The 25,400-nt window shown below is 42.8% G+C and overlaps 1 protein-coding gene across 3 annotated transcripts; it reads left to right on the top strand.

Moving 5' to 3' along the window:
- Window positions 1-2,682: 2,682 nt before the first annotated feature.
- LOC103068111 (CCN family member 2-like) lies at window positions 2,683-25,120 on the top strand. Of its 3 annotated transcripts, XR_015796013.1 has the most exons (7): window positions 2,708-2,801; window positions 6,439-6,652; window positions 8,412-8,654; window positions 10,407-10,636; window positions 12,974-13,231; window positions 14,528-14,661; window positions 25,059-25,120. XR_015796013.1 is itself a non-coding variant. In XM_007438566.4 (6 exons), exons 1-6 carry the CDS (start codon window positions 2,736-2,738, stop codon window positions 14,582-14,584), a joined length of 1,068 nt encoding a protein of 355 aa, XP_007438628.1. In that variant the 5' UTR covers window positions 2,708-2,735; the 3' UTR covers window positions 14,585-17,121. The 3 variants fall into 3 exon arrangements, 2 of the variants coding, with proteins under 2 accessions (XP_015745386.1, XP_007438628.1); XM_007438566.4 differs by lacking the exon at window positions 25,059-25,120 and having other exon boundaries at window positions 14,528-17,121; XM_015889900.3 differs by lacking the exon at window positions 25,059-25,120 and having other exon boundaries at window positions 2,683-2,801; window positions 12,974-17,113.
- The last annotated feature ends 280 nt before the right edge of the window (window positions 25,121-25,400 follow it).

Below are 25,400 nucleotides of genomic sequence, written 5' to 3'. Positions count from 1 at the left end.
TCTCCCTATGGACATCCATTGTCCAGCTACTTGTGCTTATTATCAGCAGATAGGCTGCTGGGCTATCTGCCTATCCCTGATGGAGCTGTGCTCACATATTCAATCTTACTGGCACCTCCCACTTACTTATGTCAGTCACACCTCTGAGATGCATATATATGTTTGAATGGAAACCACATAATAAAATGTAGTGGCATCAGTGAGTTTAGGCTTAATGGTCCCCTTGGCATCATGGTTGGTCCACTCCACTGGCTGCTTTTTTGTGTAAGCAGATGGTTCTCCAAGCAACAGCTCTTTCTAGCATCTAGAATGGTCTCAATATTATTATCATTCTTACCATTATGCAATTAGTATTAATCATTATATAATCATCAACAGCAACAGCTACTCTGCCTGCAAGCACCCCCAAACCTGGTACAAGGATACTGTGGCTTCTGGAGGCCTTGTTGCCAACTGGGGTTGGGGCAGAGACTGTTGGGTAGGGAAGAAGAAGCTTGGGGACAGATGGGGATAGGTAAAGGTTTCTCCCAGTGGGAAACTGACCGCCCCAAGTTGCATCAGATAGAATTGTTGTGATGTGAAGGGGGTTGAGCCCAGCTGGAAGAAAACTGGCTCCTGCCCAAAGGGGATGAGGGGATGGGGATATTCAGGCATGGCATGGAGCAGGATCAAAAGCCTTTGTGGAAGGGCCTTCAGCGCACATGATAGGCTAACATTCTCCTCCCCATCACAGGTACCCACTTAGCATAGGAAAGCAGGACAGATTGGTGGAAAACACCCTTTCTTCATTTGTTCAATTTACATCCTACCTTTTCTCCCAGAACTCAAGATGATTCCATTTTATCTCCCCAATAACCTTGTGAGTAGGTTGGGCTAAGACAGGGTTATGCATCACATGTAAAAAATGGCATTGTTTTGGTTGCACTGTTGCGGCTGCCCATCTTGACTTTTTCTTATTTATTTATTCCACTTCTGCAGCCCAAAATTGTCACCTTATTCTGCTTTGGGGCAAGAGTAGCCCCATAGACAGAGAAGCTACAACATGGGCCTTCCTGGGACTGAGAAATGGCACAGACAGACGCCTCCCCAATTCACTGAATTAGGAGGAGGAGGAGGAGGAGCTGGTGGTGGTGGTGGTGATATAATCAGACTTCCAAGATTTTGTTATTGTAGCCAGTCTCAATGAAAGTAGTTTGAGCCTTCCTGTGGAATTGATTTCTTGATCTGATCTGCCTGGTGGGGCTGACATAGTATAATTTCAGCATTAATTGCAAATGACCAGGGAAGTAGACTAGTTCCATTAGGGTTACCAGATTTGGGGTACAAAAATGGATGATCACCAGATGGCAGCAAAGAGATTCACAAAACTCCACCATGGCTGGCTGGGGAATTCTGGGAGTTGAAGTCTTCAAGTTGCCAAGGTTGAGAAGCACTGGTCTAGAAACTCAAGTTTCTTTTGCATTTCTTCCCTTCATACTCCTTTAATATGACTCAGCCCACTGCAGCCACCACAGACTTCCCTTATATTGGGAGCGGTCCATTAGCAGTAGGTTGGCAAGAAAAGGATCAAATGTCCAATATGCAGACAAAAATTGTAATATGATATTTGACTGGGGAAGGCTTTTCATTCTGATCCTTGTGGCTTTCCAAATGCTCTTGATTGCCCCTAAATAATGGTGCAGGTCAGATGCGGGTGTATTTTCATGAATGGTAGCTTGGTTCTATGTTGACTCAAACCACACCTTGCATATACGTATATTTTGATGCCTAGTCGCTAATGCAAAGAGACCTTCAAGCCAAGGTCATCTCCTGGTGACTCCATGGAAACATCGATGTAGTTTTCTTTGCAACCATATATAAATGATTCATCATTGCGATTTTATGGGATCCCCCCCCCCACATTCCCCAATCTAGCTTGAGAGCCAGTTTGGTGTAGTGGTTAAAGCACCAGTCTAGAAACCAGGAGTTGGTGAATTTTAGTCCCGTTTTAGGCATGGAGCCAACTGGATGACCTTGGGCCAGTCCTTCTCTCTCAGCCCTAGGAAGGAGGCAATGGCAAACCACTTCCAAAAATCTTGCCAAGAAAACTGCAGGGACTAGTCCAGGCAGTTGCAAGGAGTCAAAACTGACTGGAAAGTACGCGCGTGCACACACCCACACCCATCTACTTTACAGCCCTGGGATTTTCTGGTGGCTTCCCATCCAAGTACTGACCATTTCTGATCCCCATTAGCTTTTCAGACCAGCCAAGGTGCTGTTGCCTAGCTCTTGCAATCTAATTGCACCTTCTCCAAGGGGAGGAATTACTCCAGTATGCTTTGAGTTTATTTAAGAAGTGTAGTTCTTTATTGGCCATTAAGATTAAACTAATGGGAAGGAATGAAGAGAAGGGAGAACGTAGGCCGAAGGGATGGGGTAAGGAGTCATTACATAAATACTTCTGAAATTAAAGGAAGGAAAGACTATTTTCAAGACTTGGCCAGAGAAGTTGATCTCTCTCTCCTCTCCCACCCGTATAAATGCAGTGTTATGTGTGCATGCCAAGTTCCGCCAGTAGAAAGAGAAGCAATTCCCTGGAATTCAGAAGATTTTCTCTCGTGCTCAGTTTTGGGCTACCTTCCAGACTGTCACTCAGATGCAAGCACAGCCCTCTTTGAGGTCTATTTAAAGATGAGCTTGAGTTCATTACTGTTCAAAAGGCAACAAAGAGGGATGCACAGAGCAAGACGTTCAGGATGTTTGACAACTTTGGGACAATAATTATTTTGACCTCCTTTTTATTGGCCCTTGAGCCTGGATGGGTATGTACTGTATATTTCTATAAAGATATAGCAGTGGAAAGGAAATGGTATAGAGTTCTGCATCTCTAGAGTATGATGAGATGTGGTGCTGGCTGCCAGCTTGGCTGGCTTCAAAGAAGGGTTAGAGCAATTCATGGAAGTCCTGGGGATCAATGGCTATTAGCCTTGATGTGATTGCCTCTGAAGGCCATCTGCTAGGAGGCTTGTGGGCTTCCTTGGGCAGTTGATTGGCCACTGTGAGAACAGACAGCTGGACTAGATGGGCCAGGGGTCTAATCCAGCAGAGCACTGCTTATGTTCTTTTGAAGAAGGAGCAAAGCATAATGGTAGGTCTTTATATGGAAAAGGTCCCTGATTTGGTATCTACCATTTCCAGGTCCGACTGGGGAAAGGCTTTTTCTGAAACACTGCAGAACTACTGCTGTTCAGTTCAAGCAATATTGACTTAGGAGCATCCTCACTTAGCTTCCCATTAAATGTTGTGCAGTAGCTTAGTGATAGATTCCCTTGCTTTGCATGGTGCAGTCCCTAGGTTCAAGGCTGGGTACCTCCAGTTTTTCTTCGTTAAAATCAGGTAGTAGGTGAAGGAAAGTCTTCTCTTGCCATGAAATCTCAAAAGTCTACTACCAAGTATAGTAATAGAAGATATAGAGCAAGAGAGGCTTACTCTCTTACTGCAAAAGTTGCAGAAAGCCATATTGTGTATGTGGGTTTTTGGTTTTGTTTTAGGTTTTGCCCATTGCATGAATCCAGCTGTTGTGGTATGTAAACCATGCCTTCAGGCTTCGTGTGGGTGGCTTTATCAACAGCTTAAGATTAAGCCAACCATGGTTTCTGTGAACCCAATCACAGACTGCTCTATATAATAGAGGTGTGTTTTCCTAAGCAAAGCAATACATGTTGTTTCTGCATGCCTTGAGAAGACAATAGTACTGTTGGTGCAGCGTGATTTATAGTCAAGATGCACAGGGCATCTTGCTAGTTCTCAAACTACCTACATCTGGGCAAAAGAAAAATGTGGGGCTGTTGTAACAAAAGTCTCCAATTCCAATAAGGAAATGCTGTTTAAGAAGACTGACTAGGTTCCCTAACAAGCGAAACCATAATATGACTAGTTCAGTGTTGGCCTAATGTGTTATATGAACCCTACCATTGTAGTTTGCAAACCAGTCTATAGCTTGTGGGGTGGTACAAACCTAATCAAATATTATTGGTTTCAAAAACCATAGGTAAGAACCCTATACCTTAGCTGTGTAGTGTAAACAGAGCCATTGTTTTATGCCAACAAGGGTCAATAGGCAAAGTTCCTTGATAGCTCTTTGAGCTTGTTGCTTTATGAGAATGGAATTGCTCTAAGGGGTCAAATTCTCACCTAAACGAGCAGTAATACCATCATAGAAGTTTAGGCTCCACTCCACAGTAGGAACAAGGAAGTCTTAGCTGCAGCATAACTCACTTCAACTAAGCAGTGAGAATGATCAGCTAAAGAGGGGGAGGTTCCTGAGAGACCAGGGTCTAAATCAGTGTTGTCCAAACTTGGCCACTTTAAGATGAGTGGACTTCAACTCCCAGAATTCCCCAGCCAGCCATGCTGGCTGGGGAATTCTGGGAGTTGAAGTCCACTCATCTTAAAGTGACCAAGTTTGGACAACACTGGTCTAAATTCACCTATCTGCCCAGTTGCAAGGTAGCAGGGGAGAACACAGAGGCGCATCCATGGGCTTCTCCATAGCTCAAGAGATCAAGTTCACAGGGCAGTCAGTGGTTTTACTGTTCTTGAAAGAGAACTGATTGTGAAAGATTTGTCCATTGATCAATGGGAAAACTCTACTGTATGGAAGGAAACACTTGGCAAGAGATTCTCCCCAGCCCCTGAAAATTTGGAAACTTCCTATTCTAATGTTTTGTTTTATTTTTTTGGGCTGCAGCTTTTACCAATAAAGAACTTGAGCTGAAATGAATTCTAATGCAAGTGGAGCAGAGAAAGCCCCAAGTTTCATGAACAATTAAGGAATGGCATATGTCTTTCATTAATAAGAGTCCTGAGTTATGTTTTCATCCTACCCTGTCTCCAGGGGATTCAGAGTACTTTGTTTTCATCCCAGCACCTCAGCATGGAAACTCTACTAGGTGACTTTGGACCAGTCACACCCTCTGAGCCTAACCGACCTCTATGGCCTTTATGGAAATAAAAATGGATCCCTTTACAAGCCTCCTTGACGTCCCCCCTTCAAATGTGGAATATAAATCTAAGAACATGCTCTTATTGTTATTATCATGGCATTATTTTTATAAATAGCATCATCAACAGTGCAGGGTGTCTTACCATGAAGAGGAGAACACGTCTCTGCCCTCAAGTGTTTAGAGGGCAAGGACTCTAGAAAGCCTCCTTACAACTGGTCCATGTTGCTCTGCTTTGATCTGGGGAGAAAACTATGTGTGTTTATTTCAGTCATGTGTATGTATGTCCTGAGGCTTCATTTCAGTGGAGTCTTGGAATCTCAGAAATCTGTAGCTTCTTCTTCCAAACATGTGGCTGCCCTTCATAACTCATTCCTCAGCTAATCCCCTCAAATGTGCCTGCGTGAATCGTAAATCTGTCCTCTGCCAGGGTTGGGATGCCTATGTTAGCTCATTCCCCGAGGTGAGATTGGTCTGGTTCACTGACCTGATGCAAGAGTTTCTTGCAACTAAGACAGCTGCAGAGATGGAAGCTGGATTCTCATGAGGATTGGATGGCAGTGGAGAGATGTCCTATGGAGCAGGATGAACATTGACATGACTAATTTTCCCAGCCTGAAAAGTTCACATTAACATCATCAATCCTATTTCAGCTTGTAGGTTGAGCAGATGAGACCAGGGCATTACTGAAGATAGAAGCTGGCCCCAAATAATGGTTTTTGTATTAAAAATGATTTAGGGTTCACCATTGTTCAGAAACTTCTGTTGTCAAAACCCAGTCAATGGTGGTTTAGCTGCAATGAGATTTGGGCCACAGCAGTATAATAATGAGATTATTATGTTCCTATTCATCACAGTACAACAAACAAACAACAAACAAAAAGAATCATATATTTGACTAGTGTTCTTTGGTAGTATGAGTCCCAGACAGGAACCTAGGAATTGTCTACTAATGTCTTAAGATATAATATGGGCCCAGCAAGGTGTTTTAGGCATTGAGTAACTCCAAACTGATTCTGGGCAATGGACAATAAAACCAAACAAAATACAAAATAATGCAATATAATAACAAAGGAAGAAGAAAAGAAATAAAGAACAAGAACAGATGGCAAGTCCAGCTAACAGCACCCACACCCCCAAACAGGGGTCCCAACCATCCTAACTGAAGGCCTAGGAGAACATCCAGGTTCTTCTGGGCTTTTCAGAATGCTATCAGGATGGGAGCCACACGGATATCATGGGGCACCTCACTTCTTCTCCTCTGCCTTCTGCTTTCTTACTGCAGCCAGGACAGCTGAAAGCTGGCTCCTCATCCAGAAGCTTTGGATGGCAACAGTAGAATATCATGTGTCATACAGGAATTCATATGTCAGTGTCTGAGTGGCAGATATTTTAGTGAAAAAATATTTGGGCTCACCGTTGTTCATGCACTGCTGGGTCTCTATTTCTTTTCTAGGTGGCATCTCAGGCATGCTCCTACCCTTGCCAATGTCCCTCACAGGCTCCCTCCTGCCCTCCTGGCAATAGCCTTTTGCTAGATGGCTGTGGTTGCTGCAAAGTATGTTCTCGGCAGCTTGGGGAGCTGTGCTCCCTGCAGGAACCTTGTGATCACCACAAAGGGCTCTACTGTGACTTTTCCAAAATCCAGAAAGACAGTGGCATCTGTTTAGGTGAGTTGCTCCTACTCTTCTCCTTTTACAAGAGCAGAAGTATAAATTGCATGTCATGGATCACAATTGTTCCACTCAATTTTATGTTGATCCCCCAACTACCCTCTTTTTGGGCACCAATTTGGAATAATGGTGAAGAAAGGTAATGAGGATGATTGAAGACCTGGCTTTTCCCCCAAGCATTAGGCTAGGATAGGAGTGAGTCAGGGGGTCAATAGTAAGGTTGGCCTGGCACCTGGTGGGAAGGGTTTATTTTGTTTTTATCTTGCTGTTTTTATTGGCTGTTGTGAGTCTAGACAGACAGACAGACAGACAGACAGACAGACAGGAGACCATGCCAAAGGAGGAGAGGTGAAGGAACCAGCTGTGTTTAGCTTTGAAAAAAGGCAATAGAAGGCAAGATATGATAGCATTTTTCAAGTCCCTGAAAGAATATTGCACAGAAGATACTTGTTCTCTGTCATCCCAGCACATAGGACAGAATAATTTTCTTAACTTACAGGAAGGCAGATTCTTTTTGAACATCAGAAAAAACTTCTTAACATCAATTTACTGGAACCAGTGATGGGGAAGGTGGTGGGTTCCCTTCTGTGATGTTGTGTATGTCAAGATTGGATGCTTTGATTTGGATTTCTGCAGGGAATTGGACTTGATGGTTTAAGCAGTCCTTCCCAATACTCTGAGCCTGCAAAAAGCTTGTTCTTTGGTGGGCTTCAATTATAAGAAGATAGATTTCATCTGCAGTTTAAGGGCAGAAGCACTATCCAATTACTAACATGGATAATTGGCTGTAATAATCTCTTGTGTGGTCTCTAGATATGAATGATCTACAGCAGTGTTTCCCAACCTGGACACCTTTAAAATGTATGGACTTCAACTCCCAGAATTCTTAGTAGTGGCCATGCCTGCTGGGAGATTCTGGGAGCTGAAGTCCACATATCTCAAAATTACCCCAGTTGGGGAACGCTGATCAACACCCTTCCCATTTCAGTGATTCTATGATGCCACAAGTCTATGTCCCAAGATTTCATGGAACACACTTGTTAACCTCTTTTCAAGGACTTCAGTGTGCATTCATTCTGTTCAGGGGGAAAAAACTCCAGATGAACCAAACCAAACCAAACCAAGCAAGCATTCATTCATTTCCAATCAATGGGAATTTGAATGAATGGAAATGCATCTATTCTTGTTTTATTGCTCTGCAGTGGAAGCATTATTTTGCATGGAAGAAAGAGAACTTTAGTTCATTCAAAGGTCATGAGTAGTCAAAAAGAGACAGAAAAGGTTAAGACAATTGAAAGTTTTATTTTGTTTAGATAATTGGCAATCCGTGTGTTCATTCTTTTGTGCAGTATACTAAAAATGGCTACCCTTTGACATCTTAGTGAAATTTGGCAAGCTGGCATGGGGTGATGGGAACTAGAACACTGGAAATGTCATGCCATTTGGTTGGATAATACCAAAGGTTACAGACATCAGAAGACTCATTGGGTTGTAATTAAAATGAAAGCAGAGAGAAGGAAGGGAGAAAAAATGACTGAACTATTTAAAACAAAGACTAATGGAAAGTGGAAAATTCCCCTTCCTTCCATTCCCCTTCATTTGACTGTTTTGATAGAAAATATGGTTACATTTATAATAAAATATGCACAGCTTTCCATTCTGTTTAATCCTGCCCAAGTGTGATGGCGTTTATGTGCACCATACATATTCTGTGATAGAGCTCCTGTTCACACATACCTCTGCGTTCCCCTTCCAGCTCATGAAGGCTCCACCTGTGACCTGCTGGGGAAAATCTATCTAAATGGGGAGAGCTTCCAGCCCAGTTGTAAGCTGCAGTGCATCTGCATGGATGGGGCCATTGGCTGCATTCCCCTTTGCATTGATGGGGCACATCTCCCTTCCCCTGATTGTCCCCTTCTCCACTGGGTGAAAGCACAGAACAAGTGTTGTGAAGAGTGGGTCTGTGGAGGAAGCAGTCAGAAGACCCCTTATGAGAAAGGTATGGCTGGTGAGATGGGAGAACTATGAACAGGGACAGAGAGGAGGTGCTGTAGCTGCTAAAATAAAGATGGATGCTTTAGCTCTATAGAACTCATCTTGGATGGAGGGTCAATAGAAAGAGAAGCCCAAACAGTGCTGAGGAAGAGGAGAATGAGATTAACTATTCTACACTTAGGATTGGTAGAGGAGAAAGAATCATGAGAAGTGATAGGGTGGCTGCTTTGCATGCAGAACTACGGTATTGGTTCAGGCTGGGCATTGTTTTGGATTTGAAGGAAAAATGTGCTGTACAACACTGAAAAAAATCCTGAAACAGAGCCAGGAACCTACCACCACTCCCCTCCAAAAAAGAAAAGAAACAAAACAGCAGCTGAAAAGAGCACTTCAAGAACAAGCAGACTGGAATCTTTACTGTCTAAAGACTTCAAAAGTAGTCTACTAGACAACAGAGAAAAGCTGCCATGGAAGACTTTGGAGGACCATTAGTCAGAAAACTAGAAATAAACTATTGGCTGAATTCACACATCACATTAAGCTATAACATATGTGATTTGCTTGGATTTGGCTTGATGGATTGTGTGAATTCTGCTTGAGCTGCGATATGTTCAAAGCCTGAGAGAGATTTACATCCTGACCACCCAGACATTTCTCTCTTATCAGTTAAGAGAATAGCTTTCTTATCAGTTCACATGGAGATCTTAGCAAAGACTGAAAAAATCCTTCTGAATTCACTGAGAGGTTGAATGGAGCTCTGAAAGTGAAAACTTCCCAGCTGCTGAGATTTCTGTAATCTTATCCTCGTCTATTCCAATAATCTTGTTAAAGGAAACCTTAAGAGGCTCTTGCTTTCAGTTGAAGTGGGCTACCAAGAGCTTGAAACCAGCCACTTGGGTTTAAGAACCATGGTTTGTGGCTTAGTATTTTGTGCAAAGGTATTCAACAAAGCATGGGTGACCGATTAAAGCTTTGTGTGATGTGTGAATTAGACCTATTCTCTCTTTCAAACAAGAGCAGAACTGACAGAAGTAATCCAGGGCCACCAAAGTTTACTGCTGTCCAGTGACTAAATATGACAACATCCCTGCATCTTGGTGCCAGCACTGAGAAGGCTCCATCTCTTGTACCTAATCCAGTGTTGTCCAAACTTGGCCACTTTAAGATGAGTGGACTTCAACTCCCAGAATTCCCCAGCCAGCCATGCTGGCTAGGGAATTCTGGGAGTTGAAGTCCACTCATCTTAAAGTGGCCAAGTTTGGACAACACTGACCTAATCTAATGAATTGGTGGAACAGAGAGGAGAGCCTCTGAGGCTAATTATGGACATTAACAATTTTTGAGTAGAACAACATTGCCTCCAGCCATTTCAATGACTTTTCAGAAAGGGATATTTTAGTCATTGTCTCTTGCTGGACAATCCCTTAAAAATCCTCTGTAAGTGATCAATCACCCATATGCATAACTAATTTCTAGCGCTCTCCCCCTTGGCCATATGGTGTATTTAAAACACAATATGGTGCATTATTGCAGGACACAAGAGGATGAGATTAAGAAGGTATGGGTTTAGTTCAGTGGAAGTCAAGTCTTTAAACCAGTCTTTTTTCAGCTTAGTGCCTATCAGATGTTTTGGGCTACCACAGCATGGCCAAGTGAAAAATTAATGAGGCTAAGGCAAGCAGTGTGGAAAAACACACACATCTCTTTTACTTTAATCTTTAGAATTTGCTCATGGAAGTTCTTTTGCTCATCTCAGTTTACAGGAACAGACTTGCTCACAAGCCTGAGTTAAAGCTTAAGTCCACACTCCATAACCTTCAGGAGAACTGCTTGGTGCAGACCACTGAATGGAGTGTCTGTTCTAAGACCTGTGGGATGGGCATCTCTACCCGTGTTACCAATGATAACCCCCAGTGCCAACTGGAGAAGGAGAGCAGGCTTTGCGTGGTTCGATTCTGCAATGCCTCTCTTGACAGGAGCATCAAGGTACTGGGGCAGTTGAGTGAAGTGGGTCCAAGTGTGGGATATCAACTTCTGCAAGGGGCTGGGAGCAGAGGGAATGGGGACCACAAATAATTGAGGCAAGCTGGGGAATCTACGTCACGAATCTCCTGAGCTTAGACAGCTGAATTGAACTAATTTCCACTGAAGTGGCAAACATATCTGAGTATGCATTATGGGGGGGGGGCATATATCTGGGAGTTGGATGGCTTCCTTTGGCCTGGGGGAGAGATGGCAGGGTGTGGGGGCACTGGTTTGATGGGGAAGGGACAGGCAGTGACATCTTGGTGGTGATGGGCAGAGGGACATATGGCAGAAGATGAGGTGGGCCACTCTCAAGGAAGACACACTTGGTGTCTGGGTCCAATTGTGCCTTTCAACCCTCTGTGCTGAATCCCATTGCCTGGTTGTCAGATCCTCAGTGGCCCTAGCTTAGGCTGTTGCTGCTTAAAGCCTAATCAGCCTGTAATAAGACACTCATCATCCAGGACCTTATCATATTTCCATGCCTGCTCCCCACCATAGGAAGGAAAAACCCACTTGACTGGTCACCCCAGGAACCTGATGGATCCCAGTGATTTTCAGAGGGCACTTGAGGGAAGTTCCCTTTAGGATCTGGTGCACAGTTCGACCAAGGCCATACTCATCTCTTGGAATGAGAGGGTAGCAACAACCTTGGATTGAATTGCACCTGTTGTATTTATTTTAATTAGATCCTTGGGAAGAGGTTGTCAGGGCCCCTCAGTCAAATCTTTGTAGCCTTCCAGATTAAAACATCCTTGACAAATTCTATCTAGCTCCTGCTTGACTATCTCCAGCAAAGGGGAGGCAACTGCATATCTTGATATGTTTTAAATGTGTTTTTTCATATTTATGTCCTTCTTTTCTTCTTAAGAGTTCAAGATAGCATGTTTCATTCTCACCGTGTAGATGTTATTCTCATAATAATCCCATAAAATGGGTCTGGTTGAGAGTAACTCAGTGTCCTGAACTGGTTGAGTAGCTTAAGGATCCCAACTAAGGACAGGTAGCCGTAATGAACAGGCAAGGCACTTCTGGTCTCTGGTAAAATAAAGCATTTTTCAGTACCTTGGAGAGCTCCACAAAGGAACACAGATTATATTAACTCTCACTGTGAAAACTGTTGTTCCAGCATTTGTCCAACTAACACCTTAAAATGACTGTGTTAGAAAGAGGGGATCTCTTAGTCCTGACCTTGCTTATTGCTGACTCTTGAACATGGAACTGCTGATAATTTCTGAAACCTGAGAACCCTGGAAATGATGGAAGAGATTGACCTTGAGCTTTTAGAAGAAGGAAAGGCTAAATCCTGAAGGCAGGAAGGCAGAGAAGGCAGTGCTGAGAACTTCCTTTAAAGTTAGGGTAATATGGAATTATTTGCACTTTGAGCCTTTGTCAGAGTCCTGCTGGGCTCCTGATCTCAAAGACATGACGTCCAATGTACTTGGCAGAATACAGATTTGACCTGGTGTCTTGCTAGTCTATCCTTCCTTCAACTGAAGACTATTAGATATACAGGCCTACCCACACCAGATAACATTGAACCAGATAACAGTGGATGTTATCTTAGTCTAGCATTCTAACTATCAGATTTAAATCTCTTTGACATCCTCATTTTCTACGTGCTCAGATTTATTTGTATAAGCAAGCATTGAATCCTGAAGTCTTAAATGATACAACCTATATACAGATTTGCCAGCACCATAATGGGAGAACATCTGCTTTGCATGAGAAAGGTTCCAGTTTTAGTCTACAGTAGAGATGAATGAAACCTCTGAGATTCATGGAGAATTTCACCACTGAGTTGCAATCTTGACAACATGTGTTACATAGCCAGAAGGTTTTAATGAAGTTGTTAGTTATCTGAAGCTGAAATTAGTGGTGATGCTCACAGTGGAACTGATAGTCCCAGGTCAGTCCAAAGTTTGAATACAGAAATGGTAGTCAAGGCAAGAAAGTTGATGTTTCCAGAAAGACAGATATAGCTTAAAATCAACAGATGGAGAAACACAAGGTCAGGTTCTCACAGACATTGTTTTTCCACTTGATCACTGTAAAGTACTGTCCCTTGAATTGAAAGAGCCCAGCTTTTACCTGACTATAGATGACACTGATCATCTCTGGTATCAGAGCCCTAATCCTCACAATTGGGACTGCCTGGGATCTCAGCTCAATCCTCCTTCTGATGCAAAGTCATATACCACAATTTTGATGGTATGAAAACCACCAGGTTGAAGAAGGCTGGGGTAACTTAGAATCCATCCCAAATTACCCACAGCTGTATTTTTTTTTTCTTTTCAGAAAGGAAAGAGGTGTATGCGAAACCCTAAATCTCGTCAGGCGATCCACTTTGAGTTCGCTGGCTGCACCAGCATCCGCTCCTATCGGCCCAAGTTCTGCGGCAGCTGCACGGACAGTCGCTGTTGTACACCACACACCACCAGCACAGCGGAAGTGGAATTTCGGTGCCCAGAGGGAGACTCGTTTGTCCGCAAAATGATGTTCATCAAGTCTTGCTCTTGCCACTATGACTGCCCTACAGATAATGATATCTTTCTGGTCAGTTACCACCGGCCAATGATAGGGGACCATTTCAAACTAAAGAATCAGCAGTACTGAGTCCTTCTCCCACTGTAGGCCCAGCAGGCTGGGTTGATGATAATATCAAAAGATGTATCTGCTGGTCGCATTTTAGATAAAGCTGAAATGAATGAAGAATGATCTCAAAGTGGCCCAAGGGAATGCATGTCTAGAGACCAGTAACATACATTTGGCATGTATTTGGTCCTACACCAACCACAATCTTCTCTGAAGACCCATATTCCATGTTCTTTCTCCTGGGAAATATCCAAAGCATATTGATATGGCCCATATTGATCTGTTACTGAAACTATACTAGCAGTTTTCACCATATGGAGCCTATCTTCAGCTCTTTTCTTCACATAAATCTTTTTTTTCACCCTGCCCATGCACCTGAAACCAGACAGAAAACATTAGCTCAAAATGATCAGGTGTGATCATTTTGACCTACTATTGATCAATTAGCTCAAAAAGATCTAGTATCCTCTTGCTGAAGATGTTGAACAAGCATGAAGGAACATATTCAGAAGCTAGTGGCAACAGGACATTTGGAAAAACTTGAATGATGAATATATACAAAAGGTTTGATCCTATAGAATAATCTGATCTGCTGAAGAGCATTGAGTTGGACAACCTGCATCTCTGCAGTGGATTCCTCAGTAATGCTATTGGAAGATGTGCATTGCTATCATGGAGTTATTTCAGATGAGGCTTGTTCTTAGCAGTTGCACTGTCATTCATAAAATTGGTCCAGACTGTCTCATCTTCCACTTCTCACCCTTCTGGGTTTTCTTACTATGGTACTTTTCTTTTGATCTTTTTTCTTTCCATATGCACAAATCCATTAAGGTGAAACAGGACAAATAGCTCCGCAGCCTTTTTAAATTGCTTGTGTCGCAATTGCCTATGGATTGTTTGTAGGATATAACTACCTTCTGCATTTCTGCCCCCAAATATCTATCATAAACCTTTGGTAACGCTCATTGCCATTTCAAACATAGATACCATATAATTAACCCCCCCCAAGTCTTTATATAATTAATTAGAATACACATATTTTGTTAGGGATCACTTTTATTTCTTTCTTGCTGTTTTGCTTCTCTATTAAAAATCTAAATTCATGACTGAGATGTGTCAGATTAGAATAATTGTGCTGCATCTCAATGAGATCTTTTCAGATTGGATTGATTTTTCAAACTGGTCCATATTGCTGGATTGGACTGATTTTCTGGATTGAATCAACAATACATATTGGATTTTGTGTGATTTCCACAGGGTTATTTGCAATCACCTGCGTCCCATAGACACCCTGGGGAACAGTCATCCGTATAAACTTCACAGATACACCAAGGAGATCTCAGCTGGCAGTGGATAGAGAAGGACCCTCGAGTTGAGGTGAAAAGCTTAAGGTAGGATGTTGTCAGTGCGAGAAATTAAATTGGGGGGTCATTAGGGAAGTAACAGCCAACTCTCCCCCCATCATATCAGTATTAATGCTGGGTAGAATCTACGTTTTGTTTTTTTTCATTTTTGTTTTTTAACATTGCTAATGTAATCAACAAATAATATACAAAATGGTAGAATCTAGGTTATATATTTTCCCATTCTAGTTCTCATTCAGTTAAATGGAAGAGAATTTGTTTTAGAAGTTTTCCCAAAGGAAAAGTGAAATGTGGGGCTCTGGCAGGTGTAGGTAGTCTCCAGTTTAAGAATGAGTCCTGTTCCCAAGGTCTGTCTTAAGTCAAATTTGTATGTAAGCCAGAACAGTATTATTGTATAATACTGTATAAATAGTATTGTGTAATGAACTTGAACCATTGTGTATTTAACTCGAATCACTGTGTATTTAACTCAAAATTTGCTACAGTAGGCTCTGTTCTTAACTGTGGATCATCCTTAAACCAGGCATTCTCAACCCAGGGACTACCTGTATTCAATGACCAGCTGGGCCAAGGGACTTGTATGTGAATGTCTGACTTTGTATTGTTCATTGCTCCAGTGATGGGAGTCTCCTGGCTTCCCATATTTTCATTACATCCCAAAATGCTATAAGAAGGAATTTCTCTTATAGGTTTTTTTCTTTTTTCAGTACAGGTAGTCCTCGCTTAATGACTATTTGTTTAACGATGGTTCGAAGTTATGACGGGCTTGGGAAAAATGCTTTACAATCTGTACTTGCATTTATGACTGTCGCAAACCATTGCACCACCCCCCGCAGTCACGTGATCATGATATGTGACCTTATGATGGTCGTTTAATGAATCACATTATCGTTAAGCAAATTCCAGCAAAAGAGTCCATTGGAGAAGCTGGATTCATTTAACAGCCATGTGATTAGCTTAATGACCATCGTAAAAATGGTAGTAAAATTGGGTCTGGTCACATGGTGTCTCGCTTAACGACTGCACTGCTTAATGACAAATTTTCCAGGCACTATTGTGGTAGTTAAGTGAGGACTACCTGTAGTATCACCATTCCTGCTATCACCACTGTGGGATAGTCCTTCCTTTGGGAAATGGAGAAATTCTCCCTATCCTGGCCACAAACTTGATGGAGAAATTTGAAGGGCAATTATAATCAGCTCTATTTTTTTACAACTCCCACTATTGAGACAGTACACACCATTTTGCTTGACTCACTTCAAAAATGGTATTGTAGAGCTGAAGAAGGTGTGGAAAACAGACCAACACCCTGGTGAAGAAGCTGGACAGCTCTCATAGCTGTCTGGTGGCAACCATAGTGACAACTTGTGCACCATCATCATGCAAATAATGAAAATATCCATAGTGCATCATTTGTGCAATGATGCCATGACTCATGTGGCATCATCTGACAGCTCCTATGTGGAAAGGTTAGCTTACTTGAGGCTCCTTTGATTCCATTGAACCAATGGCGCGGAACATCTCTAGTCCAGTCTTTCTTAATCTGAGCAACTTGAAGATGCATGCTGGCTGGGGAATTCTGGGAGTTGAAGTCCACGCATTTTAAAATTGCTGAGATAGAGAAACACTGCTCTAGCCTATAAGCACTGATGCCATCACACATTTCTTGGTTTTTAAGAATACGGGATACTTTTCTGCTGCAACAGACTGAAATCATTCCTTCTTGAGAAATAGTTGTAAAGGAATTTTTAAGGCCAACTGAGACAAAACTGCAAAACATCAATAGATTTTGCATGGGAACAAAAGCCTACCAGCACCACTCGGCTTATCTGAGCAGGAAAAAAAATCCTGTGGGCAATTCAGCTTTTCAAAGCTTGCCCTGTCTGTCCCAATTTCCTTCATGTTGGGACCAAAACTGCTTGGAAGAGAACTGTTTACAATGTTCTCAAACCATTTATGTCACTTATAATCCGAACCCCAATAACCATTTTCCCAGCGATTCTGTCTCTTTCTTTCTCTTTAAAAAATTCTGAATCTGTTGGAAGGGACAGAGGGGGAGAGAGGAATGATTTTTCCATTTGTTTTGGATATGTTTATACTACAGTGCATGTAGTGTCATCACCCAGCACCGTCCGCTAGAGGATGCTGTTCGGTAATGCTTAGGAATCCAACCATATAGGAAATCGACTCAGCTGGTTTTTTTAAGCATCTCCCAACAGCGCATATAAAACCCAAATACTTTAGCAGGTTCTAAATGACCAGATCTCTCCGCAGAATAAATGGTGCTGTCACTGACGTCACGGCTTGCCACATCTGCTTGCAGGCCAGTGGAAAGGCAGATGAGCAATCCAAATCTAAAGCCCCGAACACTGAACAGATGTGCAAAGCAGCTGCCTGGTTGTAGTGGCCTGAATGTAAGCAGGCTTTAGGGAGGCTTAGCAGCTTATGGACTCTGCTCCATCATCATGTTCTGCTAGAGGAGTGTTTCTCAACCTTGGGAACTTTAAGATGTGAGGACTTCAACTCCCAGAATTCCCCAGCCAGCACAGCTGGCTGGGGAATTCTGGGAGTTGAAGTCCTCACATCTTAAAGTTCCCAAGGTTGAGAAGCATTGTGCTAGAGTGGAGTGCCAAGCCCCCAGTACTGTAAGCTGCAGTGCTTTAATGGTGTTTTGATAGGCCAAGGTTGGATAAGGTTATGGAAGAACTGGGGTCAGATATGTTCTTCATTAGCAGCCTGCCACCACACCCCACCCCACCCCACCCCTTGAATTTCTTGATGCTGTTGCTATTGCCTATTTATTCTTGTCTCCTTCTGAGCTTAATTGGAACTGTGGCAACCAGTCAGGTTGGCTCCAGAAACGCAGATGCTGATAAACCAAACACCTTTGTAATCTAGTGTTTCGCTTCCACAAAGGGTAACTAGAATGCCCGCAACCAAGACGTGATAGCCATTGCTCCCTTCTGCTCACGTTTATTAGAAATGTACTGCTTTTGACTTTGTAGGAGCAGACTTCCTAACAGCTGATCGTTTACTAACTCAACACCTTGGTAAGCAAGAACAAGGATTTCACTTTGCTTTTTTCCTTTTCCTTTCTAATCTTTTTTCCCTTTTCCTTTTGGATCCTGTCCATTGAATAAATCAGTAAATACTCCAAACACTGAAAGAGCAACCCGGGGAAAAAAAGAGATGAAACGAACCCGAAACCTATTTTCTGTTGCAACAGACAATCCCCCAAGAAGCATTCAATGTTTTATGGTTTCTACCTCTTAGAGACACTGGTCACTAGGTGACAGCATGCACTTTGCTAAGCAGAGCAAACAGCCATCAAGAACAGGACATTTCAACTCCATTGAACTGAATTATCACATTTGTGAGAAGATATGCATAAACCCGCATCTGAGTCAGCCCTGCGTAAAGAAAGGGCAGCCAGTTCAACCATACAGCCTTTCTTTAAAAATAATTTAAAATGTCATTTACGCGACCCCTGAGCAAAACGATAGATCATGTCCCCAGTCTGACCCAAGTTGCAAATTCACGTTGGATTTTTAAAAACACTTGTTCCATGTTCTCATTTGTTTATTGCATTTATATCTCACCTTTTCTTAGGGAGTTAAAGTTAACATTAAATTTTCTTAGCGAGTTAAAGTTAACATTAAATTTTCTTAGGGAGTTAAAGTTAACATTAAAGTTAAAACATGCTCCCCCCTCCCCCTTTTTCATTCTTAGAACAACCCCCTGAAGTACATGTTGCTGAAAGAGAATAATTGACCAAAGTCGTCTGGGGAGCTTTCATGGGTGAAAAGGGTCTTCACCCTGGATCTCCCCAGTCCCAATCCAACATTTTAACCTGCTTGCCTTGACGTAAAGCCCACTGAATTCAATGGGACAAACTCAGGCATGTTGCTGTTTACTTACAGCTGTATAGTTTTCACCTAGGCCAGTGTTCCTCAACCGTCACAACTTTAAGATAGGTGGACTTCAACTCCCAGAATTCCCCAGCCAGCATGGCTGGCTGGGGAATTCTAGGAGTTGAAGTCCACCTATCTTAAAGTTGCGAAGGTTGAGGAACACTGATCTAGGCCATAGAAAGAGTGCCTCCTAGTGGGAAACACAAGTTTTGGTGCACGTGGGGAATCTTGCAGCTGGGACCCATCATTCATGTGCTTTGACATGCACCCCATTCCGTTCCCTTTGCTCCAGCAGCAATTAATTACAAGGGAGAGGAACTGACGGCTTGGGTCACCCAGCATGGAAAGGGAGCTTTGCACCTTCCTTGTTCCCGCAAGCTGAAGTCAGCAGACTGCCTTCCTGATAGCTCTCCCCCCGCCCCCTCCAGGCAGACCTATCGCTTTCTTCCAGGCCGTCCTCCTTGGCGTGTACGTGCTCGCCTGATGGGGCCCATCCTGGGTGTGCCAACTGCTTCTGAAAGGATAAGAGAATCAGGAGGAGGTTCTTGCTATTAGCTACTGAATTTTGCGCAGAGTCTAACCCTAGCGAAGTCAAGTGACTTATCAGCCCGGCCCAGCTAACTCTTGGTGGGGGAGGACAAGGCTCCAGTATTCAGGTGACCCTTGTGCCTTTTTGCAGATAAAATATGACAAGGAAGAGCTGGGTATTTTTTCCTTTCTTTCCGGAGATATTCAAAGGGTGGAGCTCTTTGCCAGATTCTGACTTTGCTGCATTGAAGGCAAAGAACTGGATTTTCTTTCCTGGCAAAATCCTAATTTTTGCAGAGAGTTCAAAACAGAGTTCAGTCGGTAAGTAACTGAAGGTGGTGTTTTTCAAACTTGGCCAGTTTAAGACGCGTGGACTTCAACTCCCAGAATTCCCCAGCCAGCTGGCTTTAAGATGTGTGGACTTCAACCCAGCATGCTGGCTGGGGAATTCTGGGAGTTGAAGTCCATGTGTCTTAAAGCGACCAAGTTTGAAAAACACTGCTCTAAGGTCCTGCATTAAGCAAAGGACTATTCTGTCCATAATCGGTCTGCTGCACCAAAACCTGTGCTAAACCAGTTAAAATGTTATTTTTTAATGTGATTGGGATGAGTTAACCTCATTGATTGAGGTTTTGTCTTAGCTGCACCCCATTTTGGAACATGTTTTCTGAGTACATTACTCAGAAGACAAGGATGACCTTTGACCTTCCAAACATTTTACCCCTCTGCTCTTTTCCAGATCAGATCTTTGTGATCAGAACTGGCTACTAATAACCAAGTAGTGATTTCTCAGAGGCTAGGAAAGGGTTTTCCCCCTTTATGTTTTTGATTGTTTTATTTATTTAAAGAACTTTTTTTATACTCGACTTTTTTTTAACAAAGAATCCTGAACTGGTGTATAAATCCAAAAAGCAATTTTAAAATAAAAAATAGAATAAGAATAAGCTATGGAAAACAAATGGTACAGGAAGGCCAACATTAAAAGGTGAATTTTTAATAAAGGCACAAAATATATCAGCATTTAGGAACTGGGATACTGCAGAAGGAGTTCTTATTTTTTCAAAGTCAAGCATTTTAGGGTTGACACTTTGCACTACTGTAGATGCTTTAATTTTGTCTTAACTGGATATACAAACTCAGCAATTGAGGTTTATTCAAGAAAGCATGGTTAGGCAGATTGTAGCCTAGCCCAATGTATGAACACAGTCAGTTTAATTCTCAGCACCGCCTAGTAGAAGTTAAATGACTAGACTGATTTTGTAAGAGAGGAAATGACAACTAAATTGCCCATTAAGCACCGTTGCTATAACGCAAGAATGGGTTTAATGTCAAAGACTGGGGTCCCCAGGCAAAACATGAAGCCAATAAACAGCTGCAGAATGCTCTTATCTAATGCCATACCAAAATCTATCTTCTATTCTCCTGAATCTTTTTCCCCTCTCAGGGACATTCTTGGGGGGGGGTCAGAAAAGTCAAGATGGCGGTCACAATTGTGTGATCCAAGCCTGTAATGGGCAGTAGGAATTGCCTTGAGGAAGAGGAGGAAGAGCCACAGCCAAGACAACGGTCAGGTAAAAGAAGCCTGAATCCGGGACAGAAATGTATTGTGAGAAAGCGTCCCAGACAGGACACTCCCTAGTTCTCATGAAGATAAAGGGAGGGAAGGGGGAAGCCCTTTCAGGCTTGCAAGATTCTGTTGCTGTAACCTTATAATAAGAGTAGTATTAGCATTCATAATTTTGGTTTCCTGGCCTGGTCTACCTCGAAGGGCTGACAAAGCCCCACCATTTTTCATGTGCATACACAGAAAGGGGTAGGGCTTTGATCAAAGCTGCCATCTTGACTTTTTTGACCCCCCATCATGTTCCTGTGCCCCCTTTGGACAGCAGCTTTATTTTCAGGCTGCTTGAGAATTCTTTGGGAGTTCCTTACGGCTTTCTTTCCGAGTGAGAGATGGCCAAAAACATTCAGGTCATTGCTTTGTCCCACTGCACGTCTCCCCACTGCTTTGCAGCTTCTCAGGCTGATCCTCCTCTTATCCGAGTGAGGCCCCTGAGAGGAGCTGAATCGCAGGGTGGGAAGCAAAGAGGTTGACTGTACAACGGAAGAGATGAGAGAGAACCAGAGAAACGATGGCACAGTGAAAGATTCACTGGGGCGTTCACGGGGTAAAGTCAAGAAGGTCAGGGCAGCAGCCGCAGTGGTGTAATCCAGTGTTGTCCAAACTTGGCCACTTTAAGATGAGTGGACTTCAACTCCCAGAATTCCCCAGCCAGCCATGCTGGCTGGGGAATTCTGGGAGTTGAAGTCCACTTATCTTAAAGAGGCCAAGTTTGGACAACACTGGTGTAATCAAAGCTCTGCCTGGTTCCTAAGTGTGTTGCACATGAGCCACATAAAAAACAGGTGGAGTGCCAATGGCCCTGTTGCAGCCACCGTCTTGCCTTTTTTGACCATACCCTGCAGACATACTGACTTACCTGCTTCTTTTTGATCTCTCTCTGTACGTTTGGTAGCCTTTTCTGAGGAAGGCAAAAGGAAGGTGTGCTCCTTGTGGGTAAGCCAAAGGCGGTCAAGTGGACTCTCCCCAATTTTAGGAGCCTTGGGTCAGTTGGCTGCATAAGTGGCACCAAACCACACATCTCTGATTCCTGCTGGGCTGTTGCCATTTTTATTTCCTTCTTGCCTTGTGGACAGTCTGAATGTGGGCCCCTGGCCAGCTTTCTGGAACCAGAGCACCAGGAAGAACAAAAAGGCACCCTAGGGCAGGGTTCCTCAACCTTGGCGACTTGAAGATGCGTGGACTTCAACTCTGGCTGGGGAATTCTGGGAGCTGAAGTCCACACATCTTCAAGTTGCCATGGTTGAGGAGCCCTGCCCTAGGGCATGTGTCCGTAAAAGGACCCACAAGAGACTGTGGGTTCGGCAGCTGCTCAAGGTACTGCATACCAACACTGCACCTTCAGAGCATCAAAAATGCTGGATAATTAGAACTAGGTTTTTTTCCCCCAGAGTAGCAGACCTGATCAAGTGTGTGGTTCCTTGTGTAGCTAGCCCAGAGGGAAGGATCAGCACTTGAGGAACTGCTCAGCACCCTAAATCAAAGCTGAAAGTTTGCAGAAGTTTTAAACAACTTACAACAAAGTGGAGAAAAGACAAAACAGCTCACTGAGAACTGAGCATGCTCAGTGGACATGAAATGCTGGCAGGGGTGGGGGGAATATATTATATACAATAAATAAATATGTTGGAAAACCAGGAGAAACAATGGAATGGAGTATATATATCTAAAATTCCCAAACGCTTTTTATTATGTGACATTTTCTTGCAGGCGCCCTTGTTTTCACTGCTTTTCAATTACAATTAAAAAGAGAAAAATACCAACTAAAAAATGAAAAGAATAAAAAGAAGAACTAGAAAGTGTAGAAAAGAAAAAAGAGAAAGGAAAAGAAAAAAGAAAGGAAAAAAATAAGAATATAGTAAAGAAAAAGAAGAGAAATATATAAAGAAATGACTTCCCCCTTCATCACAAGTATAAACAGTTCTAGTAACTGATCACCTTCTCTTAAAATACAACAAATGAGCTTTTTTCCTTATGTCTCATCTCTTATCTATAAACAAATCCTTAAAGCCTTGTGGTTCAGTCCTGATCAGCAAAAGTCCATTAAGTGTTACCAGAGGTAAAGTATCTATTTTAACCTTGATCAAATAAACCAATTTTATATTCCTTCCTTTTACTTTTAACAATCGATGTTTAATCCTAGAACTTGATTTCATTTTTTCTTTGCCCCTTCTCACAAAATTCTTCAAACGTTTAACAAGTCTCTTTTGTAGTTTTTGCTGCTTTTCCCAAGGATCAAGCTGAGATTGGGTTGGAGGGGAGAATATGGATCATAAATAACTATCAATAGAAATAATTAATGCAACTAAGAATGAAACTCCCCCAAAACCACAGCTAGGCACTGATGACAATGAAATTAAGGGCAGCTTGAAGGAAAGGAACAGTCTAACAGCCCTGGTCCCTTCTGAAGCTGAAGGAGAAAAGATTTGGTGCTCCCAAGGAATCTCTGAGGTACAACAGTGGTGCAGAAAACTCAGTTTGCTTGGCACGTGCTCACAAGAGAACTGACAATAATTCTAAATAAGGGGTAACCAATTGCCAGCCTGTTTGGAGGTTGGGGAGCAAAAGTGATGACTGTCCTTGCAGAACATTCCTCTATCACACTCTCTCTCCCATATGCACATATACACAATCTCTACCGCCATCTGTTTGGTCAAAGTAATTTTTTTTCTGTCCTAAACATGTACGTTCCATATTGTGTCTGCTGAGCCCCACCCTGGAGGGCATTGAGTCAGCTCTGGGGAAATGACACGGACCAGAAGCTGGTATGTCCAGGGGGTACCACAGCGCCATATTGGCTAGGAGAGGTCTTGATCTGCAAACCAGATTTGTGTTTGATTGAATCTCCAGAAGAGAATAACTGTGAAGGGAACCTGGTTGGGCTTCTCTCAGAAGAAATAGGTGGGGAAATTATCAATGCCCTTTTGCCTGAGAAAGCAGAACTGATGGGGACAGCTAAACATCCTGGATGTGGGGTGGACCCACTGCTCAGTTTGTGGTTTGATGCATAGCATAAAGCCAGCCATGTTTTCCATAAAGTTCCCCAAATTGTCAGACTGTTGCAGTTTGAAAAAAGGGTGGAAGTAAATACATTTTATGCAGTCTCTCTAACTGCTCAGAGACATATAAACCAGAGTAAAAGTTAACATTTTTTTTAATGGCATCAGAGACAGTGTCACACACTAAAAGCAGGAAACAGCTTGACAAAGAAGCCTGCTTAGATAGAAACTTTTTACAAGGCATGTCTGAAAACAGAAGGAAAAAAAAAAGGAATCTTGTTAGATTTTCCTGAGGAGGATATTCCACAGCTGCAGCGCCACTTCTGTTTAATTTATGGTTCGCAGTGCTATGCAGCCACAGAAAATTGAGCTGAGTGCCCCAAGGCTCAGTTAACTGTGGCAGAGGTCTCATGCCAACACAGCTGATCTTGAGAGATCAGAAAAACAGCCTGCAAAGTGAAGGGAGATTACTGGGGATGAAGGCAATCTTTAGGAAGCAAAGACATTTTCCAAAAACACCGGGGAAATTGAGCTTAAACAGGCCAACCAAACCCTCCCCCCCCCCAATAAATATATATAAAGATTGTAATGGAGCTATGGAGTAGCTCTTACTTCCAGGCACTAACTGGACAAATTAAATGGGGCCACATAAGTTTGCTGTGAATATATTTAATACGTTGACAACAGCTCCTTGAGAGCCAATGTGGTATAGTGGTGAAGGCGCTGGATTAGGAGCAGGGAGCGAGATCCAGGTTCTAGTCTTCCCTCTGGCATGGAAGCCAACTGGGTGACCTTGGGCCAGTCCCCCCCCCCCCAGCCCTACTTAGTGTCGAACTCTGTAGAAAACTGGCAGAAAACAACCCCCCTTGTCACATTATGCATGATAAGCTTCAGAATTAGGTGGAAAACAATTGGACCCTGTAACTAAATGGGACACACACTAAGACAAACAAGTTAAAGTGGAAACGTTGATTACTTATTACCAGTTTTTTTTTTATTTGTGCAAAATTTGGAAAGGCAGCTCAGTTGGTAAACTGAAGTGAAAGTTGACAAAACTGCCATCCTTAACATGAAGCATATACGCAGCTTATCTCCTATGGAATTCAGGTCCTTGTTTGATGAGGTTATTATGCATTATATCTTCTTGCACAAGGTCAATGGAGTATTTTATTACAATTAATTATTACATTTAACTATAAAGGGCAAAGCGCCCTGATGTAATGCAGCGACGGTGGTGGAGGCGTGGGAAATTCTTATCTGCTTCAGTGTAGGAATTCTCTCTTAAGACCTGGCATTGCTGGCATTTATCTCTACTCAGCATCTCACGTATTTTCATTATGTCTTTTCTTATATCTACCACTTCAGCTCTTATGGTCTCCAGGCGGTGGACAGATATGCAGATCGCAGTACGAATAAAAACTACATTTGAAAACTTGAAAGACAAAAATAAACACATGTATTTCATTGTTCAGATTAACACAAAAACATATAGAGATATACACGTAGGTGCTTTTTGGCCCTGCAGTCAATCCCCAAGGGCTTTCCAGAGGAACTTCCAGAAAGCCATGAGGGTGTGGCGCCATCCTCACTTTGGAGGGCAAGTTATTCCACTGGAGGGAGCTGCCACAGAGGATACATAGCATCAGCCCCTTCTCATATGTGGGGACCCTAAGGGCTACTTTTTCGCCATCCAAGCAGAGGCTGTCT

The sequence above is a fragment of the Python bivittatus genome, unplaced genomic scaffold (genome assembly GCF_059951505.1).
Source record: "Python bivittatus isolate LINGU-HERP-01145 unplaced genomic scaffold, Pbiv_v1 ctg000310_np1212, whole genome shotgun sequence".
In the NCBI taxonomy this organism is placed as follows: domain Eukaryota; kingdom Metazoa; phylum Chordata; class Lepidosauria; order Squamata; family Pythonidae; genus Python; species Python bivittatus.
Note: the sequence above shows the minus strand (reverse complement) of the source record. Positions and strands in the feature narration are given on the sequence as shown.

Excerpts from the sequence above, each read along its gene's own strand:
- LOC103068111 (XM_015889900.3), top strand. The coding sequence starts at position 2,736 with ATGTTTGACAACTTTGGGACAATAATTATTTTGACCTCCTTTTTATTG. Across the intron at positions 2,802-6,438 it reads TGGCCCTTGAGCCTGGATGG|GTGGCATCTCAGGCATGCTC; the intron begins GTATGTACTGTA and ends TTTCTTTTCTAG. Across the intron at positions 10,637-12,973 it reads CTCTTGACAGGAGCATCAAG|AAAGGAAAGAGGTGTATGCG; the intron begins GTACTGGGGCAG and ends TTTTCTTTTCAG.